We start from the raw sequence: 19117 nt of genomic DNA on the forward strand, positions 1-19117 counted from the left end.
AAAAGGTCAGAAATGGAAAGGCTTGAGTGTGTTCTGACGAAACAGTACATAATATATTATAGCCCTAAAAGTTTGCAGTGATTCAAGGTTTTAAATATATCAAAGAAAATCGAAAGAACGTATTTTAAAGAACATTGAACATTGTGTACAAAATGAAACTCGTTGATTCCATAAAGAAGAAATATATATAATTGTTGTCCGTCTCGATCTCAGAGAATGGTATTGTTTTTACTCTAATCCTTTAGCAATATATCGTTAACTTTACTAATTCAATTTAATTTTCCTTATCAATATAACATTCCCTTTCCAGCAATTAAACTTTTTCTTTTTCAACTAGTGCAAATGTTCCTGTCTGTATATCCTGCAAAATTACAACCCATTAATTACAAATAAGCAAAACCAACCCAGTGACCACACATTTATCATAAGAGGCCTAGCATGGTCAAACCTATTTCAATAGCCAAAATTTTAATTAAGGCAGCACTTCGGAGCAGCTGGCGTACTGTGGGCTGGCGCACTTCCCTGAACAGCCCAGCCCAACCATTAAGTCCCTAAAGTCAATGAGCTGAGGTCACAATTTTTGCTTGCACTTAACCCAGAAGTTGGAGCGCAATGAGGTGGTCAGAGGGTAGTCGAAAGAGGAGCAAACGTCAGGTGTCGTTGCGACAAAAACTAACGCCATCCCACAAACCCCTTTATTTCGAAATGCATGTTGTTGCTGTAAAAATGATAAATTATCTGAAAAATTTGCAAAGTTCTGAAAATTACGCATTAAATCATGCGGAAAACATTGTAAGCACCTTTCCTAGGGCATCCAGGTTATGTGAGTGCAGACCAGAGTGCAAAGTCATTCTAAAGTTTATTGCTGTGATTGCGGGTGCAGTCTATGGCAGGGTTCGGGAAAGGGGGCTGTGGAGATGAGTGAGGCGGCATAGTGCGTTACGGGTTATAGGGCATCAACAATTTTATCGCTCGCATGAGCAAAGTCTTACATTTTATAATGCTACTAGCGCCAGTTTTTCTTTCGTTTTTATATATATTTTGCTGGTCACGTTTCTTGCCCAACGACGTCTTTTGCCAGGTGTGTGCGTGTGTATGTGTGTTTGCTCATCGTAAATTTGGGCATACAAACAACACAATAAAGCAACAACAAAAGGTAACAACGATTTGCGTCTCATAGCATAAAGTTTAAGCAACCGCTTTGGCTATTTTGTATTTTCATTATTATGACTATCCATGCTGATTGCAGTTGTTGTTGTAGTTCTCAGTTACGGTTTTCCTTAGCCTGGCACATATTTCATGGCTATGATTTACTCGTTGTTCACGGCCGTTGGCTCAGCAACAACAACAGCCACTAACAACAACTCGAGCAGAACAAGTGCCCAGTTCAGAGTAGCCAAACCCCTCGTAACCCCGCCCAATTTCTGCTCGACTGTTTGTTTATTTTGGCTAGCTTGGGTCAACTAGTTGAGACATGAACCTAATTTACTGGCTGAGTGCTTTTCATATCAGCTCTCTCTCTATCGAGCCATCTCTCTCACTCTATCTCCTGCTCTCTCTTTCTCTTTGTTTTACTTGCTGCGCATTTGGAATGTCTTATTTAGATTTGTTTGTCTTTCAAGCTATACACCAAAATTTATACGCGTGCCAACAGGCCTGTTAAATTTGGCTTAAACATATATAACTCAATCACAGTAACATAAAGTATGCTTAGGACAATCCTAAAATGATAATGGATCATTCGTCAAGAACTGACTGAAATAGATTGTTAAATAAATAATGTGCATAGCCTGTTAAATTTACTAAATTACTTTTCGTTCTGGTTATACCTTGTGGTATATGTGTGGTATATATTTTGGAAGCTAAATCATCTTCATTAACATTGACTATCACTGTCAAATAAAAAATCTGTGCAGCGAGGCGTGAGTGATAAAGCGTCAAGCAAAGCTCATTCGTCTTGCTGTCTGGTTAGCTTCCATGTTTCCTAAATTGGTCAGGTTAACAAGTAGAACTCAAGGACTTAACCACTCACTCACATCATTATTAAGTGCCGCACAGTATGCAATAAAAATGTTTTTATTTCCTGACATACCATTTTCCCATTTTCATTTTCATTTGGTAAACGTCTCGAATTACGCATGTGCTGCGCTGTGAGTGGCAGTTTGGTTAATGGCTGACAACCTTTTAAGTGGAAAATCAGCAAAGTCGCGTCGATAATTGCCAGTCAGCTGGCTATAAGCGCACACAAACACACACACATGCATGCTTCTGCTTTTACTTCAGCTTTCGCTTTTCCGCTTTTCATCTGCTGCTACTTGTGTGTGTAAACGCACTTTATGAAGTCTGTCAGGCTAGTGAGCATTCTACAAGCACTTAATAAACTTTACATGTGCCAAGAGCCAGCCCAGTGGGAGAGCCTGTCATGCAGTCAGACAAACACACACACACACACAATATCAGACACACACTGACATGGACTCAGACAGAAGCTCAGTTTTTAATGAAGGCTCATCAGCATTGTTGTTCGGAGGAAAGCAGCAGGTAACTGTGAATGTAACTGCAACTGGAGCTTAGAGTCTGGCCTGGCCCCACATACCAATTACTTAGACATTGTAGCTATTACGCCCACCTTCAGCTCGTCGTGCTTAGTTAATTGCCAAGCCCGCCTCATGCCGCAGCAGCCACTCAGCGGTTATCCCAGATGCATCTCAGCCACTTTTTAAGTACAAAAACAACAGTAACTTGCATTCCTTTTAACTTGAAGGCCACTAAAGGATGTGGCCTTTTGATGCCACAATTCATTCCGCAGCCACGGGGCCTAATGCATATTCTCATACTAAAAGCTGTAGTGTTTCTTCAGCAGGGTTTTTTAAAAGTTTATAAATTGTTAACGTTAGCATTATTAAAAATTAATAATTTAAGTGTTTTAAAATCTTAAAAATGCATGGGAAAACGTCAAATATGAACCGAATTTGAAAGCTTTTAACATGGTCCATTAGTAGCCTCACATGGCGTGTTTATTTTCAAACAAATCCAATCCAAACTAAGTAACAATAACAACATTTCATATTCCATTTAACTTACTTTACGCACACACATATGCGCATTTGACCCACTTATGAAGCTTCAAAGCCTCAGTATTAATTACATTGCCGACAATTCAACAGTCGCTCAAGCGAATCCAAAAAGCCTACACACAAACTAACCGACAATTTGCCAACAACAATAGCAACAACTACAACTAAAACAACAACAACAACAACAACAGAAATAACCCCAACGAAATAATTCCCACACTAGTGGGGCTTCACAATCCTTGCGCCAGTCAAGCGTTACAGGCTTAGCCGGGCGCTTAAGCCAAATGGCTAACAGCAGGTGGCGAGTACAACAAACAGGAGCAGCAATAACGGCAACAACAAGCTGTAAAATTAATTGATTTACAAGTGTGAAAAGCGTAAAAAGCACCGAGAGCAGGTCACACTACAGTCATAACAATAATGGTGAAATGAAAACCGTAAAAGGAAAACGAATGGAAAAATAAATAGAAATAATGCCAAAGAATGCGCAGCAAGGTGGATATTTTAGTTTTAGCTTAGTTTGTGTGCTTATGTATTAAATACAAACCGGCTTACGTTAATTGCCTGCTGCAGGTGTATGTGTGTGAGTGTGTGTGTGTTTGTGTAAATATCGTTCATACGCCGTGTAGTCTGGCCCGCCCTGTTTGACCCTGTGTCGCGTGCTCGGCTTTAAAGCGTCCCTAATGCGCATTTAATGGCACTTCATACAGTACATATAGTTACTGGTCACGCCCACGCATCCATAAGTTGCGTGTAATACGCCGCCAGGCCCAATAAAACATAAAACTAGCTCATTTACTTTTCATAACTGGCGCGCCAGGAAGTGAGCTTTTGTTTTTAGCCGTCAGTTCCTTCCGCTTTCAGGCGTTCTTTGTTTATGTTTTTCCCCACCGCGGAGTAGGGAAGGGGGGAGGGGGGGGGAGGAGGCAGTTAATAAGCCATAACAATCAGCTGGTCTGAGCTCGGCGCCTTGCGTGTTTAGCCCATTTCGATATGCAGCAAAACAGCAGAACTTATCGCCCTGAAAGTTAAGCGCTGTCAGGTGTTTCTATTGATTGCTGCGGAGCTTGATTTATAGCCATGACGCGCTGGGCTTGGCCAGCTGATTGCATTTAATGTCCATTCAAATCACTCACACGATTGAATTCAATGTCTGCTGTGCAGCTCTGATTTCTTGAAGCAAATACTAGATAGCCTGCAACGCTTTCTACCAAACCAATCGCAATCGCAGCCGCCCCGCCCCCTTCAATTGCTGTCGCAATGGGGAAAAATATCAATCGCAATCATCGCCGTCATTTATTTCTCTGTCTGTCTGCTGTTGTCTTTGAACTGTTGTTCAATTTGCAGCCGCTTAACGGGTAATTCAAGTGCCACACAGACACACCAACTAGAGCACACACACCCCCTGTGTGTAATGCGATATTTGTGGCTTCATTGCACTTGCAGCGCATCAAGTCTGGCAAATTAAATCGCAAATGATATCGCAAAATAGAGACTGGTTATTCCAGTCGCCCAACTTTCAATTACTTTCGAGTAATTTAATATAAATTTCGTAGCTCTCGGGCACTTCTGGCGTGCTGTCAAATTATGCTTTACACATGAATAATGTGAGTCAAGATTTATGCATTTTTTCAACATCAAAACAAGTTTTTTGCTGTTTTGCAAATATGCTAAATTTTTTGATATTTTTAAGTGCCATGAATCAGGCCGAAAATCAACGCAAGATGCCGCCAATTCATAAGTTTTCCATTTGGCTGTACGCCCCATTTAAGCGCCGGGGAGACGTCAGCAGAGGCAAGGTGAAGGTGATGGCAATAGAATGCGAAATATATACATATATATATATATATATATATATGTTACATGCTGTATACTGCATAAGTCCCTTCGCAAGTATTGGGCACGCTTTTATTAGCCCATGAATTGCACGAAAACAATTTTTAAAACAAAATAAATCTGTTTTAATATTGAGAAATGCTCGACTATAAATTTCCCTGTCAAAAGTTCTAAATGAAAAGAATTTAAGATATATTCTTACTTACCTTCTTAAACTAAATCATCTGAAGGCATTTTAAGTACCGATGCTAGTTGAATATTGCTTGTAAAGCTAGCAAAAGCTTGTTTTCGTTCTTTTCATCCTGAAAGAAAATAAATGATAAAATAGATTAAGCTAAAAGGCTTTTCTTCTAAAGTGGACCCCCAATTATATAAATTTTTAAAAACAAATTCTGTTTTGTTCATAAAAACATTTACGACTCTTAGTATAATTTGAGTCAAATCTCTTGAGTAAAAAAATGTATTAATTGCATTGACTATTTTATTTTGATGTCATATTATATATATTTATTTATGCATATCAAGCTATATTTTTAAATATGACCTCCTCCTATATACGGTATCAAAAGAGCTTTATATAAAATACCAATTTTTTTGTTTTTAATGTTATTGCCGTATAAATTGACAGCACCTTTAAGCATTTGCACATAATTCGTTGTCTTTTATATTTAATGCTTCTTCAGCTTCTGTCAACGCATCTTTTGGCTGCCATAATTCAAGTCTTGTCAGCCTGGCCGACAACTGGCACGCCATTTGCATAGCTAAACATTTGCTTCTAAATACAAATTTCAACAATTTTGCTGTTTTTATATGTACTCGTATTTGCACGCGTTTTATTTTGATGTTTGGGTTTTTACTTGCTTTTTATTTTCCTTTGCATTGGCGCGTTTATTGACAAGGCAAAGAACGTGAAGATTTTGGTAGTGTGTACTTTTGATATTTGTCTTCATTTATTTTTATTGATTTTGCTGCTGTCGCTGCTGCTGCTATTTTAGCTGATTTACTATATATTATCAGGCATATATACGTGGGGAGCGGCCAATGGCCAATTTCATTTTCATTTGCTAAGCCATTGAATAATCACAATGCATTTTTTGTTCGCAGTCTTGCTAGCTTCCATTTTAGCCTGGCATTTTACGACCTCTGGCAATTTTTCGCACACTCTCTGCGCTTGGTTGACTTTCGAACGCTTTTCAATTATTTAATTTTCCACTCACGTTCGTTAGGTCGACAAAAATTTAGCGATATAAATCCGGAAAGTGCATCTTCAGCGCGCACTCGATGGCGACATTCTCACGTTTTCATTCATTGGCATTAAGGTTTAGTTGATCGCCTCCGCTGCACCCTCGCTGCCCCTTTGCTTTGCCCTGGTGCATGCTTCATTTGGCCAACTGCAGCAGCTGAAGGCGATTGATGTCAGAGAGTTAGAGACAGAGCTGAAGGCAAAGCCAGTCAACAGCTAGAGTTGCAATTGAAGATGGGTTGGCGAATTTGCCGGGCTTGGCTGCATAAATTCCATTGAAATGGCAAGCCACTCGCATCATCATCATCATCACCGTCATCATCATTGTCGTCTTCAGCTTTAGTTGGGCCATTAATATCAACAAACACCGCAATGTGGGCAGCCCAGTGACACACAAAAGTGGCAACTTGCAACACAAAAATAAAAACAAAAATAAAAAATAAAAAGTGGGAAAATCTCGAAATCTACGACACGAAGAAGCATGCAGGCCGCATTTGAATGCTGGGCCGGTTCCCCCGATTCAATGCAGTTAGTCAGTTGGTCTGTTTGGCTAAAACTTTTTGCAGATGCGCAGCTTGCCAACTCCTACAGCCAGACATCGCTGGTTGCTCTCCGATCCATTAAGCCGACCAGTTTGTGGCCTAAGCCAAGCTACAGGCCTGTTTCCCGTTTAGGGCAAACTCTTTGGTTTTTATTTTCCTTCTTTATACGTACTGTTGTGTTAAGTTGTTGTCGTTGTTTTTATTGTTGTTGTGGCTGCTGTTGTGCACACCTGCACCTGACGTTTCGGCTTACCGTTTACAGCAGCCGCAATTTCAGTTCTCTAGCGCTGTTTATCTGTGTTATAGCCTCGACAACAACTGCTGCTGCAGTAGTTTGAATAATAAACCACTAAATGTGAAATTGTTCAGAAGCTAAAAAAGTCCTACGCTAGTACACCTATAAACGAGTAAAGATTTACGATAAACCTAAACCCAGTCAGATAACAGCCAGTAAATGTAGTTTACATTTTTGCTCATATCATATTTATATGAGTTTCTAGCGAACTCCAATCGATGCTGGAGTTAAAATTGTTAAAATCTTTCTAATCATAATTTAAAACCTGTTAAAATCGTATAAAATTTTAATTTTCCGGGCTGTCTCTCCTTTTGCATTAACTATCCCAGACTGGATATGACTAAGAAAATGTCTTCAATGTTTAAAGTTTTATCATATATGTTTTATGCTACCCTAAACAAAGGCTTCATTTACATTTATTGTAAATGAGAATATTCCGTATTATTTTAAGAATTCAGTTTATTTTTGTTCCACCCTTTGATAACATCGTGCGGCGAAAGGCCTTTGAAAACAATTCTGTTTATCATTCCACTTACTGCAATTTCACTTTAATTAGGAAGTTTTTAGCTGTACTGTGATGTGGCAATTTTAATTGGGCTACTCTGCAGTAACATATCAATTATTTCATTTGGATGGTGTTTGCTGTTTTTAGGTATTTGCAGCTCAAAGGTAACTCAAATAAATGATTTCAAATATTGCATTGCGGGGCACAGAGAGAAAATTACGTATACGCCGTGTCGACTGTTTGTGTGTGGAATGCCCACTAATTTGCGCTTGTTTGTGTTTTTGTTTTTCATCTTCTCATGACACTATTTTGCAGTCATCTGACGCTGAATCGTGTTGTGTTCACCTTATTAAGGATTGTAGATGTGTAACGGCATTTCATGCAAAACACGGCACATTTTGTATTTGGAAAATAAATTTCCGGCTCAGTCGTTGATTTGCAAAACAGAAAACCCTATTACTGGGCCATACTCGTATCTAGTATCTGACACCTACACGCTACATCTGCAGTTCCCGTGGCACGGCAAGAGCAACGGCAACGGCAGCATTCGCTGTAGTCATATTACATGTCATGTGGACATGCATGATTCATACACCTGCAGGTCCTAGCTAGACACATCCTTTTACACTTCAACACGCTTTTGCTATAATTTCCTGTACGCCGAAAGCCACACTGAAATTCCACACACAGGCTTATTCATATCTGAGCTGATGCACCTTGGCTCTGCCTGTCTGCCAGCCAGCCCGAACTAATTCGAAATAACTTTGTAGTTATCATATTCTAATAGTAGCTTACTTTGCGAATATTGCCTTGTTAATTGCATTGACAGCTGCCAGGAAATGACCTTCATCCGGCCAATTGCAGTTTGGCAAATTGGCTTTTAACTGATGCTTTAGGCAAATATGCAAGCGGCGCCTTTACAAATGGAAATTGAAAGGCAGACGTGATTAGCATCGACCTAGAAAACTTTCTAGCGCACACCCATTGAGCAATTGAGTCACAAATTTGGTAAGATAACAACGACAGCAACAACAAAAGCGAAAAATGTTAAACAATCGACGCGTGTTGTACCAATTTCAATTTCGATTGGCTGCCCGTTTTAATTGACATGCAACGCATCGTGTCGTGCCGTTCGCTAACCAACTTGGATTGGGCTCTTGGCCCGGCTTTTAAACGAGTGTCGCCATCGGCCCAAATTTGCCATTGCATTGACCAAAATGGGCGCCGCGTCGACATCAATTGCGTCAGCAGCAATCAGCAGCAACTATTGAGCAATTGGTCAAATGCTTTTCACTGTGTCAGGTTCAAACTTGAAACATGTCCGCTGCCAGTCGCAGCTGACGCACAATGCTGGTCTGGGAAAGCACAAATAATTTGGCATAACAAAATACTGTGTGCTGTTCACGTCATGATTTATTAATATTCGGTTGATGTAATGGAACCATATATATTCTCTGCACTGTATACAAATATTTAGGGCAAGCTGTTATTGTATTTAGAATAATACAACATGATCTAAAAGCATTTTTCTAGACTGATTTGGTGGAGAACTTGATTTTTAGTTCATAGTTGGATATGAAAATATTGCTGACAATTTACTCAACTGCGCTTTTTGTTTGTACAACTTTTTAATTATATTTTCCCCTAACGGGTGCACATGAGCCTTGTGAAATATACATATATATATATTGAATGTTAAACACATCTTCAGAAAGAGCTTAACACACGTTTTTGTTTTCTCATTTTCCACGTTGCTTCTTGTTACATTGCTGTGAAACATTTTTTGGCATGTTTTTCAAATAATTGTTCTTCATTTTGGGCCATCAATCAGCTGCCAGTATGTGACATACTTAATAATTACGTATACGCAGCGTGCGGCACACGAATATTTTAGCGAGTATAATGCATGCATTAAACGAAAATTGCTAATCTTAAATGCCTGCAATTTGATGTTAAAGAAAAATTCTTGCTTACTTACATATACATATATATCTGTATGAGGACTGCTGCATTGATGAAATTTTGCGCCAACACTCAAGACAAATACTTCAAATACCACTTGAAAGCCGGCGCAATTGTTGCAAAAATGAAAAGCGTAAAGTGTTTTGTTGAAAACGTTCCAAAAACAACACATAGAACGCCTGCCGACAAATGTAAACAAACTGTGGGCCCAAAAACGACGCCGTCGACGCAGTCAATAAAACAGCACCAGCTGACGCCCGTTGGAGGCGGGGGACTGAGTTGAATGGGCTGCATTGAAATCAAAATAAAAACTGGGCGGAACGGCGAAACATTTGCCATGCAAATAGGGCTTAAAAAATGCTTCACTCTGACGAACATTCGAGTGCAATTAAATGCAAAATATTTAACAATGCAGCAATGCATAAAAATGAAAGAATTGTTCGCAAAATTGGAGTTAAATTATAAAAGTGATGCCCCCAATCAATGGCCATGTTAATTGCGCACAATATATGCAGTATATGTGTTGATTTTTTACTTAATTGTTACATACAGAAGCAGCATGTTTAACAATATATATTGAGGAAATGTATTCCGATGCTGCTACAAATTTACAAGGCTGAGAACGACTATAGAATAGTTTACAATCAACTTTCGAGGCAGCTTCTTCGTTTTTGGCAACGCCAGCTATTCACCCGTCATTTGCAGGACAATGGTTTCCGAAGTCGATTGGAGAATAGAATATCGCTTGCCCGGCATCCTTAAGCACGTTGAACTCACATTAATCAGAATAAGGATTATCCGTATGCTTGAACTGGCTTAGGTTAAGCTTGAAGCATCCATCCGGTCAGTATCTGGGTCAAGTAAGAGTCCACATGTGTGTGTCGGTGTGTGTTTGTGTTGCGACTGCATTGTTTTAAGTGGCACTCGGTTTGCACAATTCAAAAAACGTATGCACCAGGCGCAGACTAGATCATTCTGACAGACAAATTAAGTGCTGCGAAGGAGACAGCGACAACAACGACAACAACCCGTTTTACGTTGAGTGCTCTTATATGATGTCAGCCACCTCACACCTTCACCTTTAGCTAGTGTATTATTTGCTGGAATAAGTAACTTCGCCGCGTCGTAGCTTGTTATTCTTTGTTATTTGTCACAGAAGAAAGCATACGTATTATATATACACATTTTATTTTTATACTTAACTTACAAACCATCTGTTTGGCTGTCTTTTCGAAGATATCAAAGAAACAGACTACATACTTCGGCTATATATTTAGGTATACTCCTGAAAGTTTTTAATGATGCTAATTGGGAGGGCAGGTAAATCACAAATATCGGAATCACCCAAAATGTTTTTAAACAGGTAGATTAATGATCTCTTTGAACGTTTTAACATTCCTTAATTATTCATTAAGTATTTCTATTTTCCATTTGGACTCAGCTGTGTGCACAGAGTATTGAACAGTCGACTACTGCGAGCTCACTGTTTTTTCATGGCACATCGAAATGAATTTTCGAAGAATTTCATGTAAATTCAACATGACAATTTTCTTTCTAGTCGCGAACATCACTGGCATAGAATATCTACACGTACGTAAGCGTACAAAAAAAAAAAAAATAAATATATGTATTACCTCTGTGTATTTTATATATCTTGCGCCAATTTGCACGGCGGATTACATCACAGACTGGGGAAAAGGGGCAACTAAAGGCACAAGAGGGTGGAAAAGCATCTCAACATGTCATATGGCTTGCATTTAATTAACAAGCTAATTTTTTAAAGCACAAATCGCTGGGCGTTGCAATGCAAAACATAAAGATCAACATGAGGATCAGGAAAAGTTGTGTGGGGAAGGGGGGGGGGGGGACAGTTGCCGCCCGCGTGGGGCCAGAAGAGATTGGGCGGTGCCAAAAATATAAAAACTGACATTTGTGTGCCTTCACAGTGCCTGCTCTTTGGGTAGCCTAATGAGATGAGATACGAACCGCAACCAATGCATAAGACATGGTTTATTATTGGATGCAAACGCTTCTGTGTACAACATTTTTCTTATCTTTCATGGGATTTGGGCTACTTTTGGAACACTTTTCTTGTACTCTATTCACAACATGAAGAGAGTACATTGGTATTGCGAAATGCCTGCTTTCAGTTCGAAGTCAAGATACTTTGAAAATATAAAATGATTCACAAACCTTTCCAAACAGACTTCGATCCTTATAGATATGTAAATCAATATATTGCCAAGATATAGTAACTGATAATTTTAGGTTTACAATTCTTAAATCTTCAGTGATTTGATTTTAAAAAGTTGTCCATTCTAGTTTCCTGCTTGTTCTGGAAATAAACATATCCATTTTAAATCTTTTACTTTACTATTCTGATGACATATTGCTGCGTATTTTGTACTAATTACATTTAAGATTTGTAGGATTTCAAAAGTGACAGAGATTGCTGATTCTGTCAGTTTTAAAATTTCCCAAATATCTCCAACGTTTTGTTAAATCCCAAAATTAATATCCATTGCGGGTAGCCAGACAAGGCAAGCGCTGTAACCAACAAACACAACAGCAGGCAACAAATTTACAGTAAAACATATTAAAATGCCACTCACACGATAATCCCCCTTTTTCCATTGCTTGCCTTGCCTTCTCGCTATATTTTACCTCCCCTCTCGCTCGGCTACTCTCAAATGACAAAAAGTTTGCCGACAAAATGGTTGGAAAGGTGGAGTTTGGCTTTGCATTAGGGGGATGGGATGGGTTTTTATTTAGCTACAATAAGCTGCAAATTTTGCATATTTCATAGATGTTGACAGGTAGCGCTGTGTGTGTGTGTGTGTGAGTGGAACAGAATATGTGTGCGTGTGTCTATGTGGGGTGGTGGGTGCCAGGTAACCCAAGCAAAATAATGGCTTAAATTTATACAAATAAAAATTGCAATTTAGAGCAGGCAACGCCACTCGCCCACGCTGTATATGTGAATGTATATATATGTTTGCGTGTGTGTGTAATTCGCAGTCACCTTTGTCTACCCAAGAGCTTAGCGGCTACCATAGATACCGGTCATGGGTTACCTGCAAATATAAACTATATGGATTTCATTTTGCACTTTTATGGCAGAAAGCTACCACAGAGAAGCAACACACACACACACACAGAGACAATCATTTTTGGTAGTCCAGCCAAAACGAAATGCGTCACCATAAATACAACTAACAATCAGTTCACAGGGCCAGACTGTTAGATACCCATCTCAAATGAGCGTTGCATACCGAGCTACAAGAAATTTCGCCAAGTGTATCTAAATAAGAGTCCAAACCAGAGCGAAAAACGTCAGGCTTATACCAAGAATTTTCGTTTATTTTTCCAAAAATATGATGCCCAACCTTCTTCATTTTAGATACACTCGATGTGGTCTTTAAAATCCTAAGTAACAAGATATTAATACTTAAATTCGAGCTCGTATCTCAGTATTCTATTATCCCTTGCCAGTTTATATCCACACATTCTATACCTTATAATACGAATAACAAATTTTTAAACGTTTTTAAAATCATAGTTCCTAGTTGGGCATTTAAACTAAACTAATATTTGTTATTTTCTTTATATAATTTACATAAAAACCCAAAAAGGATAACCATACTAATCCGATACCCTCCTTTGTCTGCCTCTCTCATTTGCAGCACATGGTGCAGGCTGGCGTGGCGCCTTTTCCAGGCGCACCAGCTGGCTATGCCGCAGCACCTGGACCGGCCGCTGCAGCCGCTGCTGGTGCGCCCACAGCGGCAGAGAGCTTGTCGCTGGCCGTGACAGCAGCCGCAATCAAAACTGAGCCTGGAATGCAGCTAAAGGCAACCGCCGAGTCTGTAGCAGCGGGCAATGGCAGCACAGGAGCCACCGGTGCAACACCAGCTTCTGTGGCAGTGTCCACCAGTGTTGCCGATGGTGTAGTCGTCAATGCGCCATTGTATATTCAACAAAAGGTGAGTTTGCCCAGTCAACTACTACATTAACTACATTTTTACACTCTATATTAGTGTATGTATGTGTGTGTGTGTGTGTGTGTGTGTGTGGAAGTGTGTTTGTATTTTGGATTGTATTTTGTAGCATTTTTGGCTTTGGCTTTTGGGTTCGGTTTGGTCTTGCTCTGCTTTGATTTGGCTTAATTTGGTTCCATTTTGTAGTCGTTGGATGTGCCTATAAATATGCACAAACTCACGCACACACACACAAACACACATATACACACGCACACACGATTACACAACAAGCGCCATGTTTGTTGCTGTTGCTTTTACATTTTTGATCACACGCGTTGCGGACATAACTGTAAATACCAGCAGCAGCAACACGCAGAGGAGCACAATCTAAGCTCTCTGGCGCTCACAATTTAGCATTCATATTTTGTATTGCATACTTTTTGGTGCTGGTCCAGCACGTCGCTGTGGTTATTGTTTATGCGCAGCAGCAAACGCTGGAGGATATTTTGCTTAGCTCTGTGTTTTACTGCGTTCGCATACATTTCACATTTTTTTCTAATTAAAAAACACAACAAATCAAAACACGCACTATACCAAAGAAGAAGAAAAAAGCCAGAAAGAAGGCAAACGTTGTTTGAAATCAAAGCGACAACAATTTGTGAACATGGAGTTTTCACCATAGTCTATCTCTCCCACATGTCTTAAATTAAATTTTTAAAATTTTCAATAAATATTTCATTTGATTCAGTTTATGTATTATGCCAAAAATTCTTTTTGTACAAAATCAGTTCACACACAAAAAAAAAATGAAGAAATGAGCACACATTGAATTTGGTTTATTTGCATATGCGTGACATTTTATTTTGCAGCTTGGCCACGCCCATCATTTGTTATTTGAGGACCGGCATGTACTTATTTGTTTATGAAATTTGATTCGTGCATTTGAATAATTTAACAGTTGAGCTTTGCATTTTTCAACTAAGCTTTTGTGTAACATTTAATTTGAATGCAACACAAAAAACCACACACACACGCGCGCGCCGTAACATATACGCATACGCACGCAGTTGTTTAATTATTTACATTTAATTGTTGGCGAACTTTTGCCTCACATGTGCAATAAATAATCAAATATTTAATTATTGCCAATAATATTGGTCGTTGTTGTTTAATTTAAATACTTTTCTTCTGCTACTTCGTTCCTCGTTTGTAGTTGAACTTAACTCTGTGAAAATAGGCAAAAATTATAAATATATTTAGAAATTCTTTGTGTACATTGGATCAATTGTACATTCATTTATATTACGTCCACACAGTGTAGAACATTTAAAATAACACACACATCAAGTTAGAATGGTGTTTATGGTAACAACTAATTGGCAGCTTGTCCCTCATGTAGGGTAGTCTGAACCTTCGATACTGCAATGCGTTATACCATATAGTTGTTCGGTTTGGCCGCATCAAAAGTCGAATCTATTAAAATTTTCAACAAGAAAGTTTTAAGACTTAAAGACTAGCTAGCGTTATTTGGTCTACGTTTACTTTGGTACCTACTTTAATGACTTCAAGGATGTTTCATTTGCCTAGATGATTTTCAATTTTCTGAAAGTAAACACACTGCAACATAAAATCAGCTTATAATATTGTATAATAAAAATATATAAATTCCAAAAAATATGTAGGATATTCTTTTCCATTAGCTAATACTTATTTTGATAATTGTGTTTTTTTTTAACTGTCATAACATCCTTACTGGATTTGCACATAGTCTTACAGCATTCAATTAGTCTATCATTATTTAAATTCAATATTAATTGGTCAGCTGCAGCAGCTGACCAACTGAGCAGCAATAACAAGAAATTGCTGCCATAAATAAAACACACATCATCCATAGACTTGAATTCGAAAAGAACTAACTCAGGACGAAGGCAGCTGAACAAATGTATTGCGAATTGCTTCAAGCAAAATGCTTGCAATAGCAAATACAAAACCAACAAACAGGGAAAACCAAGACACAGAACTATTATATTTGCTTGAAGGAAGAGTAACATAAAACAAAGTACCAATAAATCTGGTTGAATCTGCTTCCGTCTGGTTGAGGGGTGTTTAAGGACAGACTGCAAAAGGTCTGCAATAAATACTAAATATTATTTAATAAACGTAGCTAAAGTTCAGGTGCGTGTTTTCTCATGTAAATTACAACAACAACAAATCACGCATACGCCCTGTTTGTTGACCCGCCGTTTGAACTAATCCAGCCATATAATTTTTAAACTTTTTTTTTTTATATAAAAATATAATATGTGTTGGTCGCATGATGTATTGACAGATCATTTATCTATCTATCTATCTATTTCTCTCAAAGTATATACATATATATGTATTTATATGCAATACATTTGGCTCTCACTTATTGTTAGCATAAATAACCTTCTTCCCCACCATGTTAAGCAATGCTTTAAGTTTGACAGTTTGCTCAACTGATTGATGAATTGTTATTGATATTGACTGGTTGATGGAGTCACATGTGTGCAACTTAGTTAAATAAAATCTTTGGACATGTATTGTATGATTTTTAATGCATACACATCGATATATACAATTATATATATAGCGTAAGATTGTATAAAAATATCAAAAGCAAAAACCTGTTAAATCAATTCTAGTTTTTCGCATTTTGTTATATCACTCTTTTAATATACTTATAATTAACAATATGCTAGCTGTATTTGAGGCATGTTCAAAAACAAAAAAAAAATAAACAACAACAATGCAACTTAACCATGAGAAATGCAATTGATAATGAATTAGTTATATGTATATGTATACATATAAATATTTTATAACTTGTATACATATTGCAATGTACCTTATATACTAAGCAATTTTTTGGTGTTGGTCGTTTGGTTAATTGCCTGACCGTCTGCCTATCGTAGTCATTGTGTCACTTACACTCTCTCACACACTCACACATACGCCTGATATGTATGTGTATGTTAATACATATACATATATATATATATTTATATATGTATATGTATATATATATATAAATGAATGCGCCTGTGATGGCAACTAAACGCAAATCCTTGTTGTTTCCCGCAAATTTATCACAGACAAATCTGTCAACACAACAACAAACACAACAGACACAGTACAATGGCAGCATCAGCAATGGAACCGCAGTCAAGAAAACAAAAAACTAAGGGACAACTCGAGAGCAATGCAAACAATTGAAATATACGTACGCCATGAGTTTGGTTTCGGTTTCATGCTTGCTCTGGGTTTCTGCAGCTTAAGTTTTATTTTTTGATGCCTTTGGAGCTGACCAGCTCCTTCATTAGGCAAAAGTTGCTACTTAGTCATAAAAAATCCACGTTGTTGGTCGCCATTCATTGCAGCTATCGCATTATAAATCCCAGCACATATTTTATATTGTTGTGCAGCGTAACAATTCTCCATTTATTTCCTGGCAAGGCGAATTTGTTGTCTAGTGTTATAATTTTTTTAATTCATTTGTACAATTGAGTTGATGAAAATATCTGGGCAGCCTTCTAGCTAAATTATATTAATTAAAAAATTAAAACTTATGTAGAATACTGGCATTTAGAATTTACACTTTTATTTTAAAGTTTCGTTTTTTACATAATTATGAATATGTCCGACAAAACAAAAGTATTTAGTCCTAAGTTAGTTTGTGTATATCAAATATGCATCACTTAACACCAATGCGACTAACCAACTGAAGAACTTCAACCGGATACCACAGAAAGTAAAATTCAACTCGCATAATAAAATGGCAACACCTTTCGCATTCATGTTGAAGCATTTGGCTTAAATTCCTTTTTCGTTGCCTTTTGTATGTTATTCTTTTGATTTTGAGTGAAGGAAAAAGTTGATATGCTCTGTTAATTAAGTGAGCAATGTATTTTAGATTCGACAGCTCAAAAATTTGGCTGTCAAATAAAAATGTCCGAATCGCAGTTTAAAGGTCACAAACCTCACGTTTTTCCAAACAGAAAATCATTCATATTTAAACATGTTTTCTTTAAAGCACCACTTTAAGCCCATGAGCAGAGTATCCTGCAGTCGTTCTCACTTGTCTCTTTTGCTGTTTCGTAATGTATGCAAAAATGTTTGATGCGGCATCAAAATGCGAGCGACCTTTTTGCTGGCGTCGCGTGCCTTACAAAGGCATTTTATAAACTAAAAAGCGTTAAATGTCATTTAGGGTAACCCAATCCCAATCCCAAGTTGTAATACCTGAACGCCCCCGTCCATTTTCAGGCCCGAGCTACGTTATCGTTAGCCATTTATACGGCTAAAGTTTTTCACGCTATTTCACTTTGCCCCACCAACCGCCATCTGAATCCAAAGAAAATAATGAAAATGTGCTCTAAACATGCAATCGGAATCGTACAGTGAATACCCTGCTCTGATATGCATATGTGTTCACAAAAAGAATTTACTTAGATTTATGTGTCAACAATGCGCATTTAATACGAATGCCGAACGAAACCCAAAATTAAGTTGGCGTCATTTATATTGCCTACTTTATGGGGCGTGTGTGTGTTACGGGCGGTTCGAATTTATTTGCTATTGTTATTATTGCATTTGCCAGTGCATTTTGATCGTGTGCGTAAATTGACAATAATATGAAATTATTCAAACCCAGAAATAGACTGAGAGAGACAGAGGGGATGGGTCTGAGGCTGACTCTGTGGGATGTGCTTGGGCATGGCCTGGTTAGCTGACAACAATGCCAATAGGCAACATGCCACTGTGCATATTCAGTTTTAATAATGCAAAAATACAAATGCAAACACATCCGCAGGGTCGTCGCTGGGATTTGGTTGCAGTAAGGGGAATTGCAGTACTTGCGCGACAGTTTTATTGCATAAGTCAACAAAAGTCTGTGCCACAAATGTGCCATTCCATGGGTTCGACAGTCTGTCCGCTTGTCTGTCGAACTGTGTGTGCTTTGTAACTTTTTTATTGGGTCACCCACACACACACACACTCAGACAGCTGCACTGTGCAGTGCATAACGTGTGTTTGGGTGTGTGTGACTGCCAGTCTACAAACCACTTGAAAATTGTATTTTCATTTCAATTGTTTATTTATTGCGGCACTTGTTCGCATTCGATTTTCCATGTGGCAGCTGCAGTAACCACAAAAACATCGACAAGTACGAACATTTCTACATTTCACCAATTTATAATAATGCATTTTTAGTAAAGCATTTCAACAGTTACCAAAGCAGGTGTTAACAAATGTTTGCCAATAATATAGTAAATGCAGTCGAATTAAAATTTTAAAATAAAATTTATGGGGATTAATAAATAAAGTACAAAAATACTGGGACTAAGTTGTATGGGCTGGAAAAAGTGAAAAGCTACTGTAATAATATGGTCAACGTTGTGAACATGAAGGTTATAAGTAAATGAATATTGGGTAAATAACTAAATATATCCTTACTAATATTTCATTTATGATCTGTACTACAACATGGACTAGTAGAAGACAGCCTGTGCCTAGTTCAGAAATTCCTTTTAGTCAGGTATTCTTAATTCACAAATGGTAACAGACGGGCTCTAATTTAATTTAATTTATCATGTGTGCTTAAATTGAAAAGTAAAATTCCGCCCGTAACTTGTGGAAAACTGTTGAATGCAAC

General features: G+C 38.0%; 1 protein-coding gene across 26 annotated transcripts in view; it reads left to right on the top strand.

Annotated features, from left to right (window-relative positions):
• The window catches only part of Rbfox1 (RNA-binding Fox protein 1), a 122360-nt gene that overhangs the window by 82827 nt on the left and 20416 nt on the right, over window positions 1-19117 (top strand). For all 26 annotated transcript variants that reach the window (XR_011416525.1, XR_011416526.1, XR_011416527.1 and 23 more), the window contains one exon: window positions 13144-13443. Coding sequence is in view for 23 of the 26 variants with exons in the window: in XM_032435439.2 (XP_032291330.1) it covers window positions 13144-13443 (300 nt within the window). In the remaining 3 variants the exon portion in view is untranslated. The remainder of the gene's footprint in view (window positions 1-13143; window positions 13444-19117) is intronic.

This window comes from Drosophila virilis, chromosome 3, assembly GCF_030788295.1.
Source record: "Drosophila virilis strain 15010-1051.87 chromosome 3, Dvir_AGI_RSII-ME, whole genome shotgun sequence".
NCBI classification, from domain to species: Eukaryota; Metazoa; Arthropoda; class Insecta; order Diptera; family Drosophilidae; genus Drosophila; species Drosophila virilis.